We start from the raw sequence: 17,095 nt of genomic DNA, 5'->3' as shown, positions 1-17,095 counted from the left end.
TGTCACTGACTGATTCGTGAATTCCGAAATTCGTGACAGGCTTAATTAGATTTTTTATCACGTGACTGACACGCTCCGGAGTCGGAGCTCGGATCTCACGGTACTGTTCGCCTGCTGCTAACATTTATCGTCAGTTAGTCCTCCTTTCTTGTCTTCGGATATCATGGCCTCAGCAATGGTCAGTACAAAAGTAAAGGTATATGGATACGCTAAACGTCAGGCATCTTCTGTTTCTGCTCTGCCTTCTCCACCGCTGACACTCCTACAGGTAACAAAGCATCTGCTGCTGTACCGCTGGGTATGCTAATGAGCTCCTATATTAACTCAGTTTAATATCCTTGATAAAGAAATCGACTCTGACCCGGACTTCAATCCCGGAGTATATATTTCTGAAGAGCCCAAGAAGAAGAGGACTAAGCAAGCCAGTCACCCCGGGAGTTCCAGAGGAAAGAAACGACAGCACGACTCAGATGATGACTATAATGTCCCAACGGCTCACAAAAGTGTGTTTAGCCAATTCTCTGTTGGTGTTCACGTAAATAACGCGGCATAGGATACCGACCTGACGTGAAGGGCGAGAATCCATTACTCGAGTTCTTCAGTAATACCACGGCTCCGCAGTGTGTTCTATAGCTGATGCTATCTTTCTTTCTAGATGATACTGAAGAGCTCGGCCTTCATTCTGCGTCTGAGGATGAGACCGACGGCGAAGAGGAGGAGGAGGAAGGAGATGATGATGATGATGATGAAGGAGAAGAAGAAGATGAGGAGGAGGAGGAGGAAAACCAAGAAGAACTAGATGATGATGCACCTGTCATTCTAACGTCTATGATTGCATTTACTCGAAAGACACAGCCTGAGAGACCTCCGCAACCGATGGTGGAGGACTCGGCTACAGGTCTGTCTGTTTCTTTGCACCTCTCTTGTTGCCTCATTGTGCAATCGTGTAGAATCAGATACAGATGAAGATGTAATACCAGTGCCTCCATCTCAGCCATCAACATCGAAGCCAACACCAGGTCCGTCATTATATTTGGAATGCATCCTGTTGAAAGTAATCAGATTATATAGCTGTGGTGGCAGAAGATGATTCAGTGACAGAGTCTGATACAGAGGACGAAAGCGAAGTTCCTCCAGCTCCACCCGTGGCTTCAAAAACACCAGAAATAAAGTCAGGCCACGACCCGGACTCTGAAGAGGGTTCAGTGACAGAAGAAGACTCAGACATGGATGACGAGCCTATGATGATCAGCCCAGTAAGAACAATAACCTCCTCACCTTGACATTTAGGCCGTTGATATCCTCCGTATAAGCATTTGAAACCTCGCCCTGGTTTTCCACTAACTCCTGGCCAGAGGCCCCTAGGTCCATTGATCCTTGGTGATGCTAAAGGAATAAAGGTTCCTGCTTCCATCAACACATACCTTCGGGAGTACCAGCGTGACGGTATAAAGTTTTTCTATCATCAGTATAGTGAAGGAAGAGGTGGCCTACTTGGTGATGACATGGGTCTTGTACGTTGCCATCTCCTTATTGACGCCTTTTCTCACCAACACTTGTAGGGTAAAATTTCTTTATTCCTTAGGTCCTTCTGGCATCTTACATCAGTTAACAGGTAAAACGATCCAAGTCATATCATTCCTCGCTGCCATTATGCGGAAGGATGGGGTAGTCACAGACAAGTATCGAAGACGTGATCATGTTTCACGATTACAAGATGGCTCTGCCTGGAAGAAGCGTAGGGAATTGCCAGCTGCAGATGCGACCTGGCCGACTTGCATAATTATTGCGCCGACATCTCTCGTGCTAAATTGGGCCAGGGAGTTGAAGACTGTATGTGTACCATTTTTATCGCCAAACATGTGCTCATAAACTGTCCACAGTGGGGATACTTTGAGGTGGGTCTGTACATTGGTACCAGAGAAAATCGGCGCATTGTCCTTGATGACTTCAAGAAGGGCCGTCTCGACGTTGGTAAGTTTGCCCTACTTCAGCTTACCTTGCAGGCTCTTCTCACTTAGTTTTACGCAGTCATCACTTCCTTTGACCTTGCTCGGAGGGAAATCGATGCCATCGACACACTCGCCTGGACGTGCTTATTTGTCGACGAAGTTCATCGCGTAAAGAATATCACATCAAAGGTCACTCAGGCGTACCACCAATTCACCACCCAACGAAGATTTGGGCTTACGGGGACGGCTATTCAGAATGGTTATATTGAGCTGTACACACTTCTAGATTGGACGAACCCTGGACGCATAGGCACTCCTAGGCAGTGGAAGGGCTTTATTGAGAAGCCTCTCCTTGTAGGCCAGTCTGCGAAGGCTTCTGAGGAGGAGATAGCAAAGAGTATGGTGAGCTGAAGAAACGTTTACTGGGGTTCAGGGCATATGCTAAGTTAGCTTCCCCCTAGCAAGTAGCGATTATTCTCCGAGATAAGGTCATGCCCCGCTTTTTCTTGCGAAGGTCGGTATTTTCCCACGCTCGACGTGAAATTATTATTCAATATACAATATCCTAGAACGAAAGAGATCATAAAAGACCAAGTAAGTCACTTACATCAAGCTCAGGGACATCTTAGGGATTGAAGTCTTTCCTCAGCTGCCACAGAAATTTGATCAAGTGGTGTTCTGCCCTCTGTCCGATATACAGATAAGCGTTTATAAGCGGATTCTCGAGACGCCTGCCGTGCAGAACTTGATACACAAGGACGATGACTGTTCATGTGGGTCTGGAAAAAAGCGAGTCCGTCGTTGATGCTGGAATCGATCCGGCTGACCTCTGTTTCCAGACAAAAAGATTGCTGTGTGCCATATGAACCTGCGGATGTCCTTCGATATATGTCAATCTTGTTGAAACTTTCCAATCATCTGGCCCTTATATTGCCGTGTAAATATTTTTCTCCTCGGCTATGACCATTACCTTATGTTTGGTTCTCCAGCTCCAACCGATTCCAAAGATCAGGTGAGAGCGCTTTATACTTCAAAGACGACTCTCCTAAGCTAAATTTATATATCAGGTGTTGCGTAACCGCCAATTGTCAGAAATCGCATTTCCCGATGGTGCACCGATGTACGTCGAGGCGATGTTGAACCCGAAGTACTGCGGGAAGTGGCTGGTGTGTATTCATGTGACTCTTTTCATCTTGTATTGAAGATTGGGTAGGCTTTGCAACTGCTACTCGAAAAATGGAGGAAGGATCCGACCAACAAAGTACTCATCTTCACCAAATCGGTCAAGCTCATTGAGATGCTGGAGCATTTGCTCAAGGTTCGCAGTAAGTATTCTTAACGCGTCTTCGCATCGAATGATCTTCTAATGTCCTCTTTCTAGGTTACACTTTTGTCAAACTTGACGGAAGCACCAAACAAGAGACTCGTAAGTACCTTAAATTTGTGATGCCAAAGTTGTTTAACCTCTGCGCCGTAGGGATGGAATACGTTGACCAATTCCAAAACGACCCGGATGTCTACATCTTCCTCATCTCCACTCTTGCCGGCGGGACCGGGTTGAATTTGACTAGTAAGCGTCGTTGGTCCTATGGTGATATTGCTGCTGCTTATATCTGATGCAGAGGCGAACAAAGTGGTCATCTTCGGTGAGCTTCGAGCTGTGTGGCGTGCCTCTTTGTGGCTAACGTGGGCTTCTAGATCCCAATTGGAGTACGCTCCTCCCTCGCCTATCTGTCAAATGGATCCTTATTTGTTCACAGACCCTGCACATGATCTCCAAGCAATGGACAGGGCATTCCGCCTGGGACAAACTCGAGACGTTGAAGTATATCGGTTGCTTGGGGGTGGATCGCTAGAAGAGCAAATTTATGGACGGCAGCTGTATAAGCAGCAGCAAATGGCGATTGGGTATGAAGCCAGTGTGCAAACAAGGTACCGTTCTCCGTCTTCGTCCTTATCTTTCTAGGTCTTATGATCGACCTTTGTTTAGATACTTTGATGGTATTCAGGGCGACGCTCAAAGACAAGGAGAACTTTTTGGTATCAAAAACATGTTCAAGCTCAACGAAGGCCTGTCAACCAAAATGGCGGTAAGGATTGTATACGTTCGCTGGTTTTGTGGTCGTTTTGAGCATGTACGCATCAGATCGAAAAAGCTAATATTGCGGAGTTGGACTGGGCACTCGCCAATATGACTCCGGAGAAAAAGCGGAAAATGTCCGACGAACAGAAGAAGTTGTTTGAGGCTGAGAAATCGGAGTCTCATAAAGACGATGTATGTTCTTCTTGTGGTTTCATTGCATTCGCTGATGATCCGGTGGAGGGTTTGCGCGGGCTTGCCGCCTTGTTCTTCGATGACGAGGGTCAGTTTGATCTTCTTTAATACTAGATTAGGTTCCCATTCTCGGCGCTCTAGCTATGCCAACAACTTCGGCCAAACCAATGACTGAGGCCGAGAAAATACTTGCAGCAGCTGGTGTGCAATACAGTCACCGCAACGATCACATCCTTGCCCCCAGCAAGATCGGAGAGGTGCGCGCCAAAAACGTACTAGCCGTAAGTGTTTACCAGACATTCCGCTGCCCACTACCATTTTGGAGTTCAATCTAGGAGACGAAGAAACGCACCAGCGTCAAATCTAAGCCTCGGATATCGGCAGGAAAAACAGCTCGGAAAGATCAACAGGCCATAGGACGACGGAGTTCTTGGCCACCCATTCGACGTGGTGTGCACCACCGGACCACCAAGCTGGTGGTACCCCCAAAGACCACAGATAGGACCCCTGGGCCACAACGAATTGATGAGCCTTCATTGTTGAGTCCTGCTTGGACCCCCGAGGAGACGTACGTACCCCTTCTTCTGGTGGTCAATAATACCTAAACAATCCCTTACAGACGAGCCAATCGCCAGCGTGCGTTGATCGAAATTGGATGGCTCAAGTCCCCTGATGACATGCCTGCCTTTGCTCTTAATCTGTATGTAGACTAATTTTGATACTGAATACTATACTCACGTTGGTCTACAGGATAAATCAACCCGAAGACGCTCGGGCAAACATTCTGCGTATGCTGGACGAGCATGCGATAAAGTACCCTCCGGATCTATCTTCAGACTAGATCTTTAGAGCAAATTGTATATTTACTGGCATTTCTATGTGTAACATGATCGTTAAGGATCACTCGGTCCAGTGTATTCAAACTTCTCTTTGACATGGACCACACTTTATTTTCTTCAGGGCGAACCGGCGCCGATGTTTACCGACCTGCTCGAGTTCACGGTGCTCCGTCTGCCATTCACTTTGGTTGACTTTGGTGCGGGACCTAGTAGACTCTTTACGTTCTAATTCAGTATTGTGACGTTGATTGCAAGCGAGGGTCGAATATGCGCCTGGTCTCTGTGTATTAGGGAATAGAGATGACAGGGATTAAGTTCAGGAGGACACTGCTGTACGAAGACGTCGTTCTGCTCTTTTATCACACATCCATACCTAAGCCTGCATCATTCAGAGTCTACTAGGATATCATAATGCCCGGGTCTAAACATACAACCATCAGCGAAAACATACGACTCTTAACTCGATTCTACTCACCTGTAGAGCAGTGCGAGCGGCGTCTCATTAGCGTCAGGCGCACTGCGAAATTCGACAAAATCGACTAGCCCATTACTGTTTCTGCCATCGAGATAAGCAACATTGACGTTAAGTTGGAGCACCTTCGACAGGGCAGTCATTTGGACGTGGTCTAGGTCGTGTTAAATTATTTTTGCATTCGAGACGTCGAGGGAATTTGTAAAACCACCCACCTGCTTCTTTATTAACGGCCTCTACAAAGTGCTCACAAAATTCGCGCACTTCCATTGGCTCACCTAGCTCCGGATGGAAAAGGAAGGGAGCGAACGCATCAGGGTCGATGCGTATTTGGGCGGACTGGTTGGGAAAGGTGTCAAGTGGTATCATGCTGCACAGAAGAAAATGCGTACAGTCAGCAGTCTCAAATAAACGACGATAGAGTTTGATACTATGGGTCCAGAAGATGAAGGAGGAGATCTCTTTATTTCCGATTGATACACCTTACCTTCGGGAGACTGAAACGCCTCGAGAAGCCCGACCGCATTGAGGGTTTTGCCGGTGACTTGTGGCGTGACAATACTCAAAAGGAGCGATTCGAGCACGTCGTAAAAATCTTCAAACGCCAATCTTTGGAATCCCACGTTCTCCAGCATGGGTAGAGTAGATTTCAGTGTTGCAACACCCTTTTCCACGGCCTGTGCCGGATTGAGCGCGTGCATCATGCGTTCCACATATGCGAATGCCACGGCTGTAAAGCTAAACATCGTGAGAACGACAATGATAATACAAAGTATAGCTTCACATCTGTAGAAACAATCTCCGTCGCCTGCTTGTTGGGGTTTCGTTAGCTCCTTCTGAATGTGGGTCAGCAAGCGGCACGTCACCTTTTGTTCTTCTGATGTAGTGATAGCCCTTGGTGGTCAGCCAGTCTATTTGCCTGACGAATGCAGGGCTGCCGTTCTCATACTCGGCGCGTAAAGTTGATATCGGAGCAATCTCATCGATCAGCGGACGCGTCACGCCTGTGGCTTCGTCGAGGAGGCTCTAAACAGTTATAAGAGCATAATTAATCTTAATATTGTTATATCAAAAAAACCACAAGTGTACCTGGTTCAAATCAAAGACCTGGGCGGTCGTCAAAGTCGAAATATCTACCGAACAGGCCAAGCCACTCAGCATGAATGCGAACCGGACCGACAGAGAGGGTTCGCACCTGTATCCTCGGTGACTTGTTCCGGTCCCTTCACAGGTTCATCTTCAATTTCCGGAAGGGCAGCAGGCCGTAATCGCGCTGTAAAGGTCCAAGTATCAAAATGCTGCTATGTTATGTGGCTCGACCTGTCAGTAACAACGTACGCGCTGTAGGCGGACTGGGTGGCGGTGTTGTCATATGCACGTCTTTCTCGCAATACGCCTGGCAGAATTTCGTTTCCTCGCGTCTGTGGTGGTGGTGGGTGGCAAATAGATAACTCTCCTCGGCCTATCGGTCCGAATCTCTACTCTGTTCCTTTCGGCAACTCGGACCGTCTCTCCCTCGTAATTTGTACGCAGTCGATTCTCGAAAGATGACATATCCAATAGCATTAGGCCATTGTGCACCTCACGTCTTCGTGGGTATAGAGGTTGAAATATGTTATGATTGCGAGCATTCCTATGCGGTATCGGGAGGAAGAGTATCTAAAAATTCAACCGCCTTCTCCAAGTACTCACAGCAAACCTTTTCGCCCAATGTCTGCAGTCCATCGAAAAATCCATTCTCCTCACCATTCTCCACAAAGCCCTCATCCCAATCCGCAATAGACCATTTCGGTAAAGTACATTGCCATCGTGACTTTGTCAGCTAATAGCAGTTCAAAGTCATCCCTGTCGTGAAAATTGAGGTACTTCTGTGAATGCAGGCCGTCTGGGTCTCTGAATGCGGCAATCCAAAGCTCTAGGTCATCAAAGATGGTGTGAAAACAGGCTCCTTACTGTATGCCCATATGAACAGGAGACGGCGAGACATAAGCTGTCGTGTTCCCTGACAGCGAGAGTATTAAACAATGTCAACGTAGGTGAGTATGCATTTACATTAAAAAACGTCGTCGCGCGCTGCGAGCGTATCCGCGACTCCGCCACTTTATGGCTGTGTCTGAGTCGATGAGAAACCCTGAACAAGAATCGAGTACGCTATTCATAAATGTGAAGCGCCTAGTGATAGGTGGTGAGTAGGAGTTCAGTAGCAACAGAGAGAACTGTTACTCTGTTCGGAGGTGGGGATGGTTAATATTTCGCAACCTTTCGCGGTTTTGAGGTTCTCTCCGACGAAGGACGTCTCCAGTGGATATATCCCAGTGAAGATATCCAGCTAAGAAATAGATGAAAGCAGCCTAGGTTCGCCTCAGTGACGAGCAAGAAGAGATCGATGAAGAGTACCTACCAATAATCCCGTCTATTAAACATTTGGTCCAACCTTATATTGTCAAGGTCTTGTTCAATTAGACTTTGGCCCATTGTCAAGGAAGATGGAAATTATTTCGACTCGATCCTCAACCTGGATCTTACGCTGACCAGAAGATACCGAAGAGATGTCCGGACATGAAATGCACGTTAGATCGTGAAAGATATCCAGACCATGCTTGAGCTCCATAATTGGGAGAACGTCCGGTATTCCATGCTGGCCCGCCGTGCAGCGAAAAATCCCCTTTTGAGCGTCGCTGTCCTCTTGGAGACGGTACCCATCTTGACGATGGCTTCCTTGAAATTCATGAAGGGCCCTGCTAGCTGGACAAAGGATTTTCACTCGGCGGGAAATCCATCCAAACTGAGGGATAAGCGTTCAGCCTTTGCTAAAATGTTATCAAGCCATCGTCGCCTCTCATCCAAGGGGGCGCCATGATCGTTCCCTAGCACCTTCCGGAGTGATGTTGACGGAAGCCCTTCCTTTTGGATAGACTGGCATGCTGTGTCTAATTGATGGATGACGGTGACGGTCGACCTGAGACTGCAAAATCCAGTCCACACGTAGAATATACAAACGACCTTCCACCAAGCAGCAGACTCTCTGGCATCAAAAGGAAGAATATACTTCTAAGGATGGTCAATGAAGAGCGGGTGGACTCCGTGTTCGTACGGCGTTAGGTCGCAAAAAGCAAACAAGGCAACTACAAGCTGGCCAAACTCAGATGGAACAAGCAGACGAAGCGCTGGTGTGACGAACATTCCTTACATAGTGAAGAAGCAGAATCGAAGTTGGCGCTTCTCACTATGATAACATACAACCATGCTGTACCATTGACGAGAGTGAAGCAGCTGACTCGCATATGTTGCCGCTTGTTCGAACAAGACTGACCAACCATCCTGGACACAGAGCAAGCTGTTTTTGTCTTCGGCTTCGTCGCAAACTTTGAAGGGATGCGTCGATGGAGATGTAGCAAAACAGCAACCTTCGGTAGGGCACGTCAATGAGAAGCAGCTAATAGAAAGCATGGCCCTCAGCCGTCACCGCTACTACCGGCAAGAAAAGCCATACCAAACCCGGAACCATGATACCACCAAGTCACGCTACGACTAGAAAATAGCAAATGAAAGGGCCGATATAAATTACAGCAAAGGTCGTGGTCGTATACTAGCACACTAGCGCAATAGATAAACACATCACGACGAACGAATGAGCAAATAGTATCATACCAGAGTACAGTCAGAAAAGGAAACGATAAGCAGGAAAGGGCATTAGCGGATAGGTCTATAGGACTAGTCCTCATCTTCCTCGTCTTCTCCACTACCAGCCGCGCTCTTCTTCCCACCCTGAAAATGTATCAGTACATAGACATTGATCAGTTACAGAGTCAACACACATCATAAGCGGCCTTTTCATCCTCAGCCCGTGCCTTGTCTTTCGCAGCGAGATCAACATAAGGCTGTGATAGAATGTTAGCATCAAAACGTGGACGGGAAGAAGACAGCATGCCTTCTTCTCCTCATCATCCAGCTCCTTCCATTTGGCACCAAGGAGCTTCCCTACTTCACCTGAGGACACAGATCAGGCGAATATCGCAGCGAAGATCATGGGATCACTTACCGAATCCCGCATCGGGATTTTCGTTCTTGATTCTCTCACGCCAGTCTTGACTGAAGAACATATATGCAGAAAGAGCACGTTTGGGAGCCTTGGGGTCTTTCTTGGCCTTGCGAGGAGCCTTTTCGGCCTTCTCCGCCGCTTTGCGCTGGTAAACATTGCATAAGCAACCTCCCAATAATGTGTGATGAGAGCGGCGAGGAGAACATGATGGCCAGCGAGGCGGTTACCGGCGCGACAACGGCCACAATGATGATGACAATGGTGAGACACAAACAAGACATCATCATCCCGCAGTTCGAGAACAGAAGCGATGACTCCCGAACGAAGAAAAGCCAACCCAAAGCAAAATGTGCGAAAAATCAAGATATCAACGAGGCATGTTCATTGCCTGAAGAGCGAGGAAGCCGAATATATATGCAATATATACCCGCAATACCGACGCATAAGAAGGCCAAGAACAGAAGAAAAAGAGTATAACGCAAAGCCGGAGAGAGGTGTGCTCACTTTGGGCTTGGTAGCTTCCTTGGGCATCTGGGGACGAAAAACGCGATGATCAGCAGAGATCAAGACGAAAAGAGGTATAGACAGCAAAAAGAAGAGGCAGTGAGGCAGCGATGGAGGGAAGGAAGACGAACGAGCCGCAGCCGAATCGAGACGCGACGCGTCTAGGGGCCAAACAAACAACGCGCTCACTGGCAGAGAGCGACGACGACGAGCTGGACGACGACGACGACGCCAGCGAGCAGAGATTATGGATGATAAGCAATGAAGAAATAAAGTTGCAACTTACTGTGCACGAAGGGAGAGGTAGGGGGGAAAGGAAGAATTTATCGGAAAGGTGTGCGCAGATGGCTGGTGGGCAAGAGCTGGCTGCGAGAACAGAGCGACCACCGAATTTTTTGCAGTTGCGCACAGACAGTCGGCTTTTGCCGAGCGGAGTTATAAATCAAATTAATTTGGGTATGTTTACGGTCAGCCACACGTCCTACAAGGCCGCAGACACTCTGAAATATTCATTATTGCACAGGGAAAAAATCGCAGCCAATTTTGGATGCTATCCACTGAGAGGACAACCTTGCAGGAGTAAGCTGCCAGGCTCGGCAACCGGCCCGACTACCCTGACGTACAACCAACAAAATCACGTGGATTAAGCGCCGGTCACAAGCGTGTCACAACATTCCCACCATCGAATGCCTCCATGCCCGGTCCGTCCAACCACAGAAGGCAGAAGGCTGCAAAAAAGAAGGCTAAAAAGCCGCTGCCTTTCCCTCCGCCCAACCTCGTGTCTCCCGCTGCCCCCGACCCCCCCGACCACGATGTCGTCCCCAAACTACCATTTATCTACGACCCGGGAAACGGACCTCGCGTACGCGACACTCGCTCCTTCCTTTCGTCCTTTTTCGCACAGGCCCCAGCTATGGACGTTCCGATGTGCGCAGAGTTTGCACAGGAGGAGATACAACAGATGCTCTCTACCGTGTTGCCGGAAGAGACTGCTTTGGTGTGTGCTACTCCGATGAAAGTATAGGCCTCGCTCACCGCTACTTAGATTCTGTGGTACAACAAGAGCCGGGCAACGAGCAGGATATGCCCCGCGTGTCAGCGGCTGTATCATCTTGGCGACGCGTTACCCAATCTTATGGGCGACGATCCGGACGACTCGCAGAAGGGGCGTCTTCCCCAGCTCCAGAGGGAACAGGAACTTAGTGGATTATGTGCGTGCCTTCTATATTCCATCTTATATCTCTGCTGATTCCTGCTTCAGGCTCTCCTGTTTGCTTCATTCTTGCTTCGTGCAACTTTCCTGAAGCTATAAAATCCGCATGGGGTCACACCGAGGACGAGATGGACGACACGGCGTGGTCTATGCTCAATGCCCCTCTTCAGAGCGACCAACACGGCGAGCTTAGCACAGGGCTCAGCATGCTCGTTCGCATGACGCGTCTCTACGATCTGGGTCTCGCCCAGCTATGTTTTCCTGACATGGATCTGGATTCATGAATCGCGACGATCTTGTATGTATGTACGCGTTCTTGACACTTGTACTTGATTCTGCCTATTTATTTAATCAAATATTCAGACTTTTTTCGTGTTCTAAGTTCTGGATGTATCATTATTTGAATAAATCGCGGACACTCGCTACCGATATGCATTCTGCGTAGATTGAGTCAACTCTGGACGTAATAACTACGGGATTAAATACATACACTGCTCGTGTATCTCCTTCATCCACGTCCATCTGATCGTCTATATGAGATGGTGGTGTCCAGCTCACAGCAATTTTCGTGGCGTCATAGAATTGATTTTCCTTCCTTATTCAAATCGAAAAACATAGCTCTGGGGAAGAATTCCGAATTCATCTTGATTTGCGCCCATCTTGCAGGGCCAGCGGCGCTTTCCGAGTCGGTACTGCTTTGCTTCACCGGGTTTGAAATATGGTAAAGCTTTGCCAAGGTATACAAACACTTCTCGGCAGTCTACGCTGTATGAAAATATGAGCGGCCCTAATGTTCTCAACGTACCTCAGCAATGCACATACCTGATGGCTGGGCCATGCACTATATCATACCGGGCGGAAAACGTATACCCCGTTATTCCTTTGTCCAGCCCCAGGCAATGCAATATAGTAAAGGCTAACAACTCCCGATCGCAAAGGTTTCCGAAGGCGTGCACACATCGATCCTAATTCGATCTAGACTAACGACACGCGCGGCAACAGCACCGGTACAATGTCGCACTCAAGACCCTCAAATCCCGGCCACCCGTTCAAAAGCACCGACGCATGTTGTGTCTCGTGGTTTCTAATGGTCTAGAAACCAGTGGTAAAACCTCTACTATTGGGAAAAATAGGTCGCAGTCGGTAATGTAAATATGATATTTACCGCTGAATATGCAAATTCGTTTTTTTTTTCCTTTTGCAAAACCGACCGTCTCGACGCCGTGCCTCGTTCCTCTTTTCAAGGAGTACGCCGAACCCTCTGTCGCGTGACTATAGGACGAGGCTGTATTTTCCTGCATAAATAGCTCGAAGCGGGCTCCTTGAAGCGATGCGACGTACGAGAGATGCCCTTCAATGTTTTCAAACGTGGACCCCATCCCCAACCTCCCCCGCCGCGAAAAACCACTTTAGACGTGGCGGATATTCTGCAAGGTGTGTTTCGATATGACACGTATATCCTGACGACGCTGAAACGTTTCTAGGTTTTGATTTTATCTCCCGTTGGTTACACGAATACCGACCGGGGAAAGAATTCAGAATCGTTGTATCTGGAGGTACGTGCTCGGTCCTTCTGTTAAGGAACAGGACGAGTACGCGGGACATTGACATATATTGCGACGACGCCATTCAGCTGCAAGACGTCCTTGCAGCCGGGAGAGCCTGTCCAAACAGCGTACACTGGCCCGTTAACTGGATTAATGCCGAGATGGTGGCATACGTGCTAAACAACGAAGGCTGCGAGCATTTATTCCAAAATTCCGTCGCCAAAGGCATCATGCTGTACTCATCGGGAAATTTTAAAGTTTACGCCGCAGATTGGAGGTTTCAATTGGTTGGGAAGATTCGAAGGGCGTATGATGCGTACTTGGACCATGAACCTAGTCCGAAGGATTTGTACGACGCGGTTGACATACTGCATATTCTGAATGTGAAGGATGGAAGGAATCAGAGGAGTTCGGACATGAAGAAATGGTATTATTATGGGTATCGGATGGGGTCCAAGGAAGTTGAGTACATCAATGAGGCGTACTGGCACAAGTTTGGGCGAATTGGGATCTTAGATCGCGTTGGGGAAGACGAAGAAGGCAAAAGATAATCGTCAGTAATCTATAATACTCAAGTTTAGTAATTTACGCTCTCGTATAATAGTAATAGGTACTTACTAGTTGGACACACCCATGACTATGAACTCTAAAACGCAATTCATATGTTTCGTAACTGGTTAGTATTTGCCCGAATGTTGCGCAGCAAGAATGGGTTTGTGCCTGTTACAATGATAGGTTCGAGCTCTGGCCCGCTATCGCCAAATGGAATGGGAGGATATAATTGTAGAACCTGCGGGAGGCGGCCCGCATTGGCAGTCCAGGAAGGACACTCCTCCCATGGTGGATTGGCATCGTCCTTGTACTTGCTCACGAGAAAAGGATCATCACGGGTAATCCCCCTGCGGATTCCAAGGGAAATTTTATAATTGAAGGCCTGCACGAGTGCTTCAGCCATGGCCGCCAGGATGGCGTATCGGGTGGCGTCAGGATCCTTTGGATCTGGAATGTCGACGAGGCGCCAGGTTGGCTGGTTGTGGAACCAATATTGGGATTCCATCATCATCTCGTCCTCGTCGAAATCGACAGTGCATTCATAGAGGCGATAAAGCGTACATAGTGGAGTATCACGGAGGCAGAACAGGCTGGTCCATTTGAGACCGATCATCTCCATATCCTGCCTGTGCTTCGCTATGATTCCCGGGCTCGCCTGCAGCTCAGGTACGGAGAGTAATGAAGGACGAAATTTCCAAGGGTATGGCCAGAATAGAAGCACAGAAATTTGTAGACGGGATTTACTCCTACCAAGTGGTCAGTAAAAAGGACGAACAGTGAGTGATATGTCGCGGGCCCACATCAACAAGACCTGTAGAAGTCGAGTATTCCTAATCACCCAATCTCTTGGACGAAACAGGCACCACAGTTGTATTTTGTGTAGAAAGGTCGATTCCATTGAATCGGTTAGCAGTTCCCCTGGCTTCAAAACGATAGTAGTGATGAAACTAGCGTTGGGCCGCCGGCAGGCGAATTGACGGTCCAAATATTTGGCGGTTGCCGTCTCAGGTTTTTTGAGTTTTTACAGAAATTCTAGCCCTATTCCGACCTGCACACCTCGTCTAGTCCCGTCGCTCCGACTCGCTACCAGTGGTACACCAACATTGACCTCCACGCGAATGGGGTCAAATTTATATATCAGACCGACGCCCGCCGACACCGACGGTCGCGTAACAGTATCCCTAATGTTCTCGAGCACCGAACGAGCTAAAAAGACTGATATGAATAGCATTCAACGGATAAATTAAGCGAATCTGACATCGATCCATGGCATCTAGACGCCCGGCATTCAACCAGACATGAGTTTTGACCGGCCAGTGGGCCTTCTTCGGGATATTCGATATCATGCTGAGGCCTGCGGACCAGTAAATATCACCACCTAAGGAATCGGCTGTCATGATTTTTTTTAACATCACAAGGAGTATCCATGTAGTGACGGAAGCACTCACGTCCATCTCTTGGACCTAAGCCATTTGACTGGAATGAACGCACAGACAGAGGTCCGCCAAGCTGAAATCTATCCGAGAACAACGTCGGTCTTGAGAGGGCCCAGACGATACCCGAGCGCAGGGCAACCGATCCTGACTAACAGGGAAGAAGTGCTAATTCAGCAGAGTTCAGGGGAAGACGTGTTACTCACGACGCCTGGTAACAGTGGCCGTGAAAGTTGGCTCTCGACCTCTGCCTTATAGAAGGATGCGTCGCCGCCTAATCCAGCGAGTTCCTGGTATATTTTACCATACATTCCGCGTGTCGACATAACCCGATCGTCTCTCGTATCGATTGTATACTTATATGACACTGCTGATTTGGACGTCGTACCAGCAGCTTCTCGAATGCTGTTCAACGGTGAGGAAATCAATGCCAGGAATCAGGGTAACACGAACCTCATCGAAGCAGAAGGTGTCAGTCCGCCGATATTTCTAAAAACTGCCCCGTAGGCAAGTTCGTGCATCCCAGAAATTGGCTTCCCTCCCTGGATAGGTGGCGATAAAAACGATAGCTCAGATGAGAAGCACCAAGCTGACCTAGCTCACCCTGACAACAGCTTTCGCGCCGCGTAAGACTTCCCAGCAGCTCGCAAAACTTGTTTGGTCTCTATGTAGCCCAAACACCGTGAAATCGGCGCGACAATTGAGGTCAGAGGTCGTGGGCACGGATAATGTTCCTTGGAAAGATTTGCGCGTAGTTGTTCCAGCAGAAATGTTTGCCTCAAAGGACTCTGCACCACCGAATACGTTGAGTATACGTGCGGTTATGCTCTGAAAATAACGTCAGATATCCATACACAAAAATGTCGGGTCCACATACCGCGCTCCCCTCGTTATTCCCAAACTCCGTAGCCGATTTGACGAACCATCTCCCTCTTTCGCGAGTTTTGAATACAAGATTGACATCTCTGGGGCCCGCAAGCTCGTCTCTTGCATGCTCTATGCGAGTCTCTACAGAGCTAAATGTTTCCGTCCGGAGAAGGACGTCGGCAATGGATCGTGCGGCGTACAGAACTGATTGCAGATCGTTATGAGGCTCAGAGAGCAGAACAGGGTCAATCAGAAAACCAAGAAATGATCCTCGAGTGTTCTTGGCACCTTCAACCCGTACTGAGTGGATATTCAATGGGGTCGAGAGGTTATTGTGTATCTAGGAGATTTCTGTTGACTTTATTTAGCCACCAAAGAGAGGGATTCTACACACCAGCTCCGAGAGATAGAGAGCAGCAGATTCATATTCTCCTCGTAACCGTCGGGCGATACGTTCCTCCTGCCATTTCTGCAACTTTTTCGCGTCATCTGGGTCGTTATCTGTGTCGGCCGTTGGACCTGGTGTCATCCTATGATATGGGTATGTCAGTTCGCAACAGATAAACAGACGCGTCTGGCAATATCCAAGTGAGAAAGGGACTCAGACCGCCTCGGCAGAAAACGTAAAGGGCCGCGATCACGTGGCCCGGGACAACGGCGTGAAGTTCAATTTGGGTACACTCTTGCACTCGGACCCCCATCTCCCTGCGATACACAAAAAAGCGATATCTCCCAATGTCTTCCTTGTAGTCGAAAGGGATCCATCTGCAGATCGTACAACCGGTTAGGTGCTGGCTGCCCAACCAAATCTTACCACCAGAGCTCTCCGATTTCGTCATCGACTTCATGTGGACGGGGCCTCGCTTATTTCTTGTAGCCTCGTGTGCAAATCTTGGCTCCTCGCAAGCTGCTTCCATCTTTGAAACACTCTCAAACTCGCTCCGTGCAACATCGACGGCTTCTTCATTCTTTCTGGTCTCACAATTCTCCAGTCCCTTCACTTTCGTCAAGTTGGCTGGGAAGCTTGCGGCTGTACCAAGCTTTCCACCGCCTTTATGCTACTATCACGAATCCGATCGCCGTTCATGGAATCGCTGTCGTTCTCGCTTGGCGTCGGCGTCCTAGATAGCCTCAGTGACGATCAGTGGGAATCCCTCGCCTAGGCTTTAGCATCTTCATATCTCTCGCGCTTGCAAGTGATAAAATTCTCTGTCTACTATCACAAGCTAGCCCACTCGGAGAAACTCTACCGTAGTAGGCTCGCCGACTGTGATTCCAAGGGAATCCTTCACTTCGAGTTTCTTCCTGCTCTAGACTCATTCTCTGAGTGAAGAAGGCTCTCTTTCAGAGCGTCATCTCATTCCTGCATTCTCCGGAGAGACCGCGTAGGTAGAAACTT

The 17,095-nt window shown here is 48.4% G+C and overlaps 7 protein-coding genes across 7 annotated transcripts; 4 read left to right on the top strand and 3 right to left on the bottom strand.

The window, feature by feature from the left end:
- Nucleotides 1-104: 104 nt before the first annotated feature.
- BT62DRAFT_70178 (uncharacterized protein) lies at nucleotides 105-1,440 on the top strand. Its single transcript, XM_043181937.1, has 7 exons — nucleotides 105-215; nucleotides 269-298; nucleotides 348-503; nucleotides 554-601; nucleotides 656-898; nucleotides 951-1,019; nucleotides 1,084-1,440. Exons 1-7 carry the CDS (start codon nucleotides 164-166, stop codon nucleotides 1,281-1,283), a joined length of 798 nt encoding a protein of 265 aa, XP_043040733.1. The 5' UTR covers nucleotides 105-163; the 3' UTR covers nucleotides 1,284-1,440.
- BT62DRAFT_70160 (uncharacterized protein) lies at nucleotides 1,419-5,536 on the top strand. Its single transcript, XM_043181936.1, has 23 exons — nucleotides 1,419-1,514; nucleotides 1,616-1,833; nucleotides 1,884-1,974; nucleotides 2,032-2,354; nucleotides 2,414-2,466; nucleotides 2,522-2,546; nucleotides 2,602-2,741; nucleotides 2,792-2,889; nucleotides 2,942-2,964; nucleotides 3,020-3,118; nucleotides 3,166-3,277; nucleotides 3,334-3,378; nucleotides 3,430-3,522; nucleotides 3,575-3,598; nucleotides 3,651-3,662; nucleotides 3,713-3,884; nucleotides 3,943-4,042; nucleotides 4,099-4,227; nucleotides 4,276-4,315; nucleotides 4,369-4,508; nucleotides 4,563-4,795; nucleotides 4,847-4,927; nucleotides 4,978-5,536. The coding sequence occupies exons 2-23, from the start codon at nucleotides 1,654-1,656 to the stop codon at nucleotides 5,066-5,068; spliced, it is 2,304 nt and encodes a 767-aa protein (XP_043040732.1). The 5' UTR covers nucleotides 1,419-1,514; nucleotides 1,616-1,653; the 3' UTR covers nucleotides 5,069-5,536.
- On the bottom strand, nucleotides 5,302-6,988 carry BT62DRAFT_986548 (cysteine proteinase). Its single transcript, XM_043190007.1, has 10 exons — nucleotides 6,877-6,988; nucleotides 6,734-6,811; nucleotides 6,628-6,671; nucleotides 6,405-6,564; nucleotides 6,323-6,346; nucleotides 6,026-6,268; nucleotides 5,931-5,968; nucleotides 5,754-5,877; nucleotides 5,542-5,692; nucleotides 5,302-5,487 (listed from the first exon to the last, which is right to left on the bottom strand). The coding sequence occupies exons 1-10, from the start codon at nucleotides 6,908-6,910 to the stop codon at nucleotides 5,451-5,453; spliced, it is 933 nt and encodes a 310-aa protein (XP_043040731.1). The 5' UTR covers nucleotides 6,911-6,988; the 3' UTR covers nucleotides 5,302-5,450.
- Nucleotides 6,989-9,165: 2,177 nt separating this feature from the next.
- BT62DRAFT_931068 (uncharacterized protein) lies at nucleotides 9,166-10,413 on the bottom strand. Its single transcript, XM_043186057.1, has 6 exons — nucleotides 10,371-10,413; nucleotides 10,085-10,111; nucleotides 9,581-9,725; nucleotides 9,470-9,528; nucleotides 9,357-9,419; nucleotides 9,166-9,306 (listed from the first exon to the last, which is right to left on the bottom strand). The coding sequence occupies exons 2-6, from the start codon at nucleotides 10,109-10,111 to the stop codon at nucleotides 9,253-9,255; spliced, it is 348 nt and encodes a 115-aa protein (XP_043040730.1). The 5' UTR covers nucleotides 10,371-10,413; the 3' UTR covers nucleotides 9,166-9,252.
- A 330-nt stretch (nucleotides 10,414-10,743) lies between these two features.
- Nucleotides 10,744-11,744, top strand: BT62DRAFT_931066 (uncharacterized protein). The gene is made up of 3 exons (XM_043186056.1): nucleotides 10,744-11,081; nucleotides 11,130-11,295; nucleotides 11,346-11,744. Exons 1-3 carry the CDS (start codon nucleotides 10,779-10,781, stop codon nucleotides 11,579-11,581), a joined length of 705 nt encoding a protein of 234 aa, XP_043040729.1. The 5' UTR covers nucleotides 10,744-10,778; the 3' UTR covers nucleotides 11,582-11,744.
- Nucleotides 11,745-12,643: 899 nt separating this feature from the next.
- On the top strand, nucleotides 12,644-13,961 carry BT62DRAFT_919170 (uncharacterized protein; the record flags this gene model as incomplete). Its single annotated transcript, XM_043184136.1, has 5 exons — nucleotides 12,644-12,731; nucleotides 12,782-12,853; nucleotides 12,950-13,310; nucleotides 13,526-13,556; nucleotides 13,632-13,961. The coding sequence occupies 5 exons, from the start codon at nucleotides 12,644-12,646 to the stop codon at nucleotides 13,959-13,961; spliced, it is 882 nt and encodes a 293-aa protein (XP_043040728.1).
- A 456-nt stretch (nucleotides 13,962-14,417) lies between these two features.
- BT62DRAFT_893148 (mitochondrial protein) lies at nucleotides 14,418-16,225 on the bottom strand (the record flags this gene model as incomplete). The annotated part of the gene is made up of 8 exons (XM_043183134.1): nucleotides 14,418-14,602; nucleotides 14,655-14,786; nucleotides 14,845-14,980; nucleotides 15,036-15,234; nucleotides 15,283-15,371; nucleotides 15,433-15,657; nucleotides 15,707-16,036; nucleotides 16,091-16,225. The coding sequence occupies 8 exons, from the start codon at nucleotides 16,223-16,225 to the stop codon at nucleotides 14,418-14,420; spliced, it is 1,431 nt and encodes a 476-aa protein (XP_043040727.1).
- Between the last annotated feature and the right edge of the window lie 870 nt (nucleotides 16,226-17,095).

Source organism: Guyanagaster necrorhizus, assembly GCF_019112545.1.
Source record: "Guyanagaster necrorhizus MCA 3950 unplaced genomic scaffold BT62scaffold_10, whole genome shotgun sequence".
Taxonomy (NCBI): domain Eukaryota; kingdom Fungi; phylum Basidiomycota; class Agaricomycetes; order Agaricales; family Physalacriaceae; genus Guyanagaster; species Guyanagaster necrorhizus.
The sequence above is the reverse complement of the archived record's forward strand: the minus strand, read 5'-3'. Positions and strand labels throughout refer to the sequence as shown.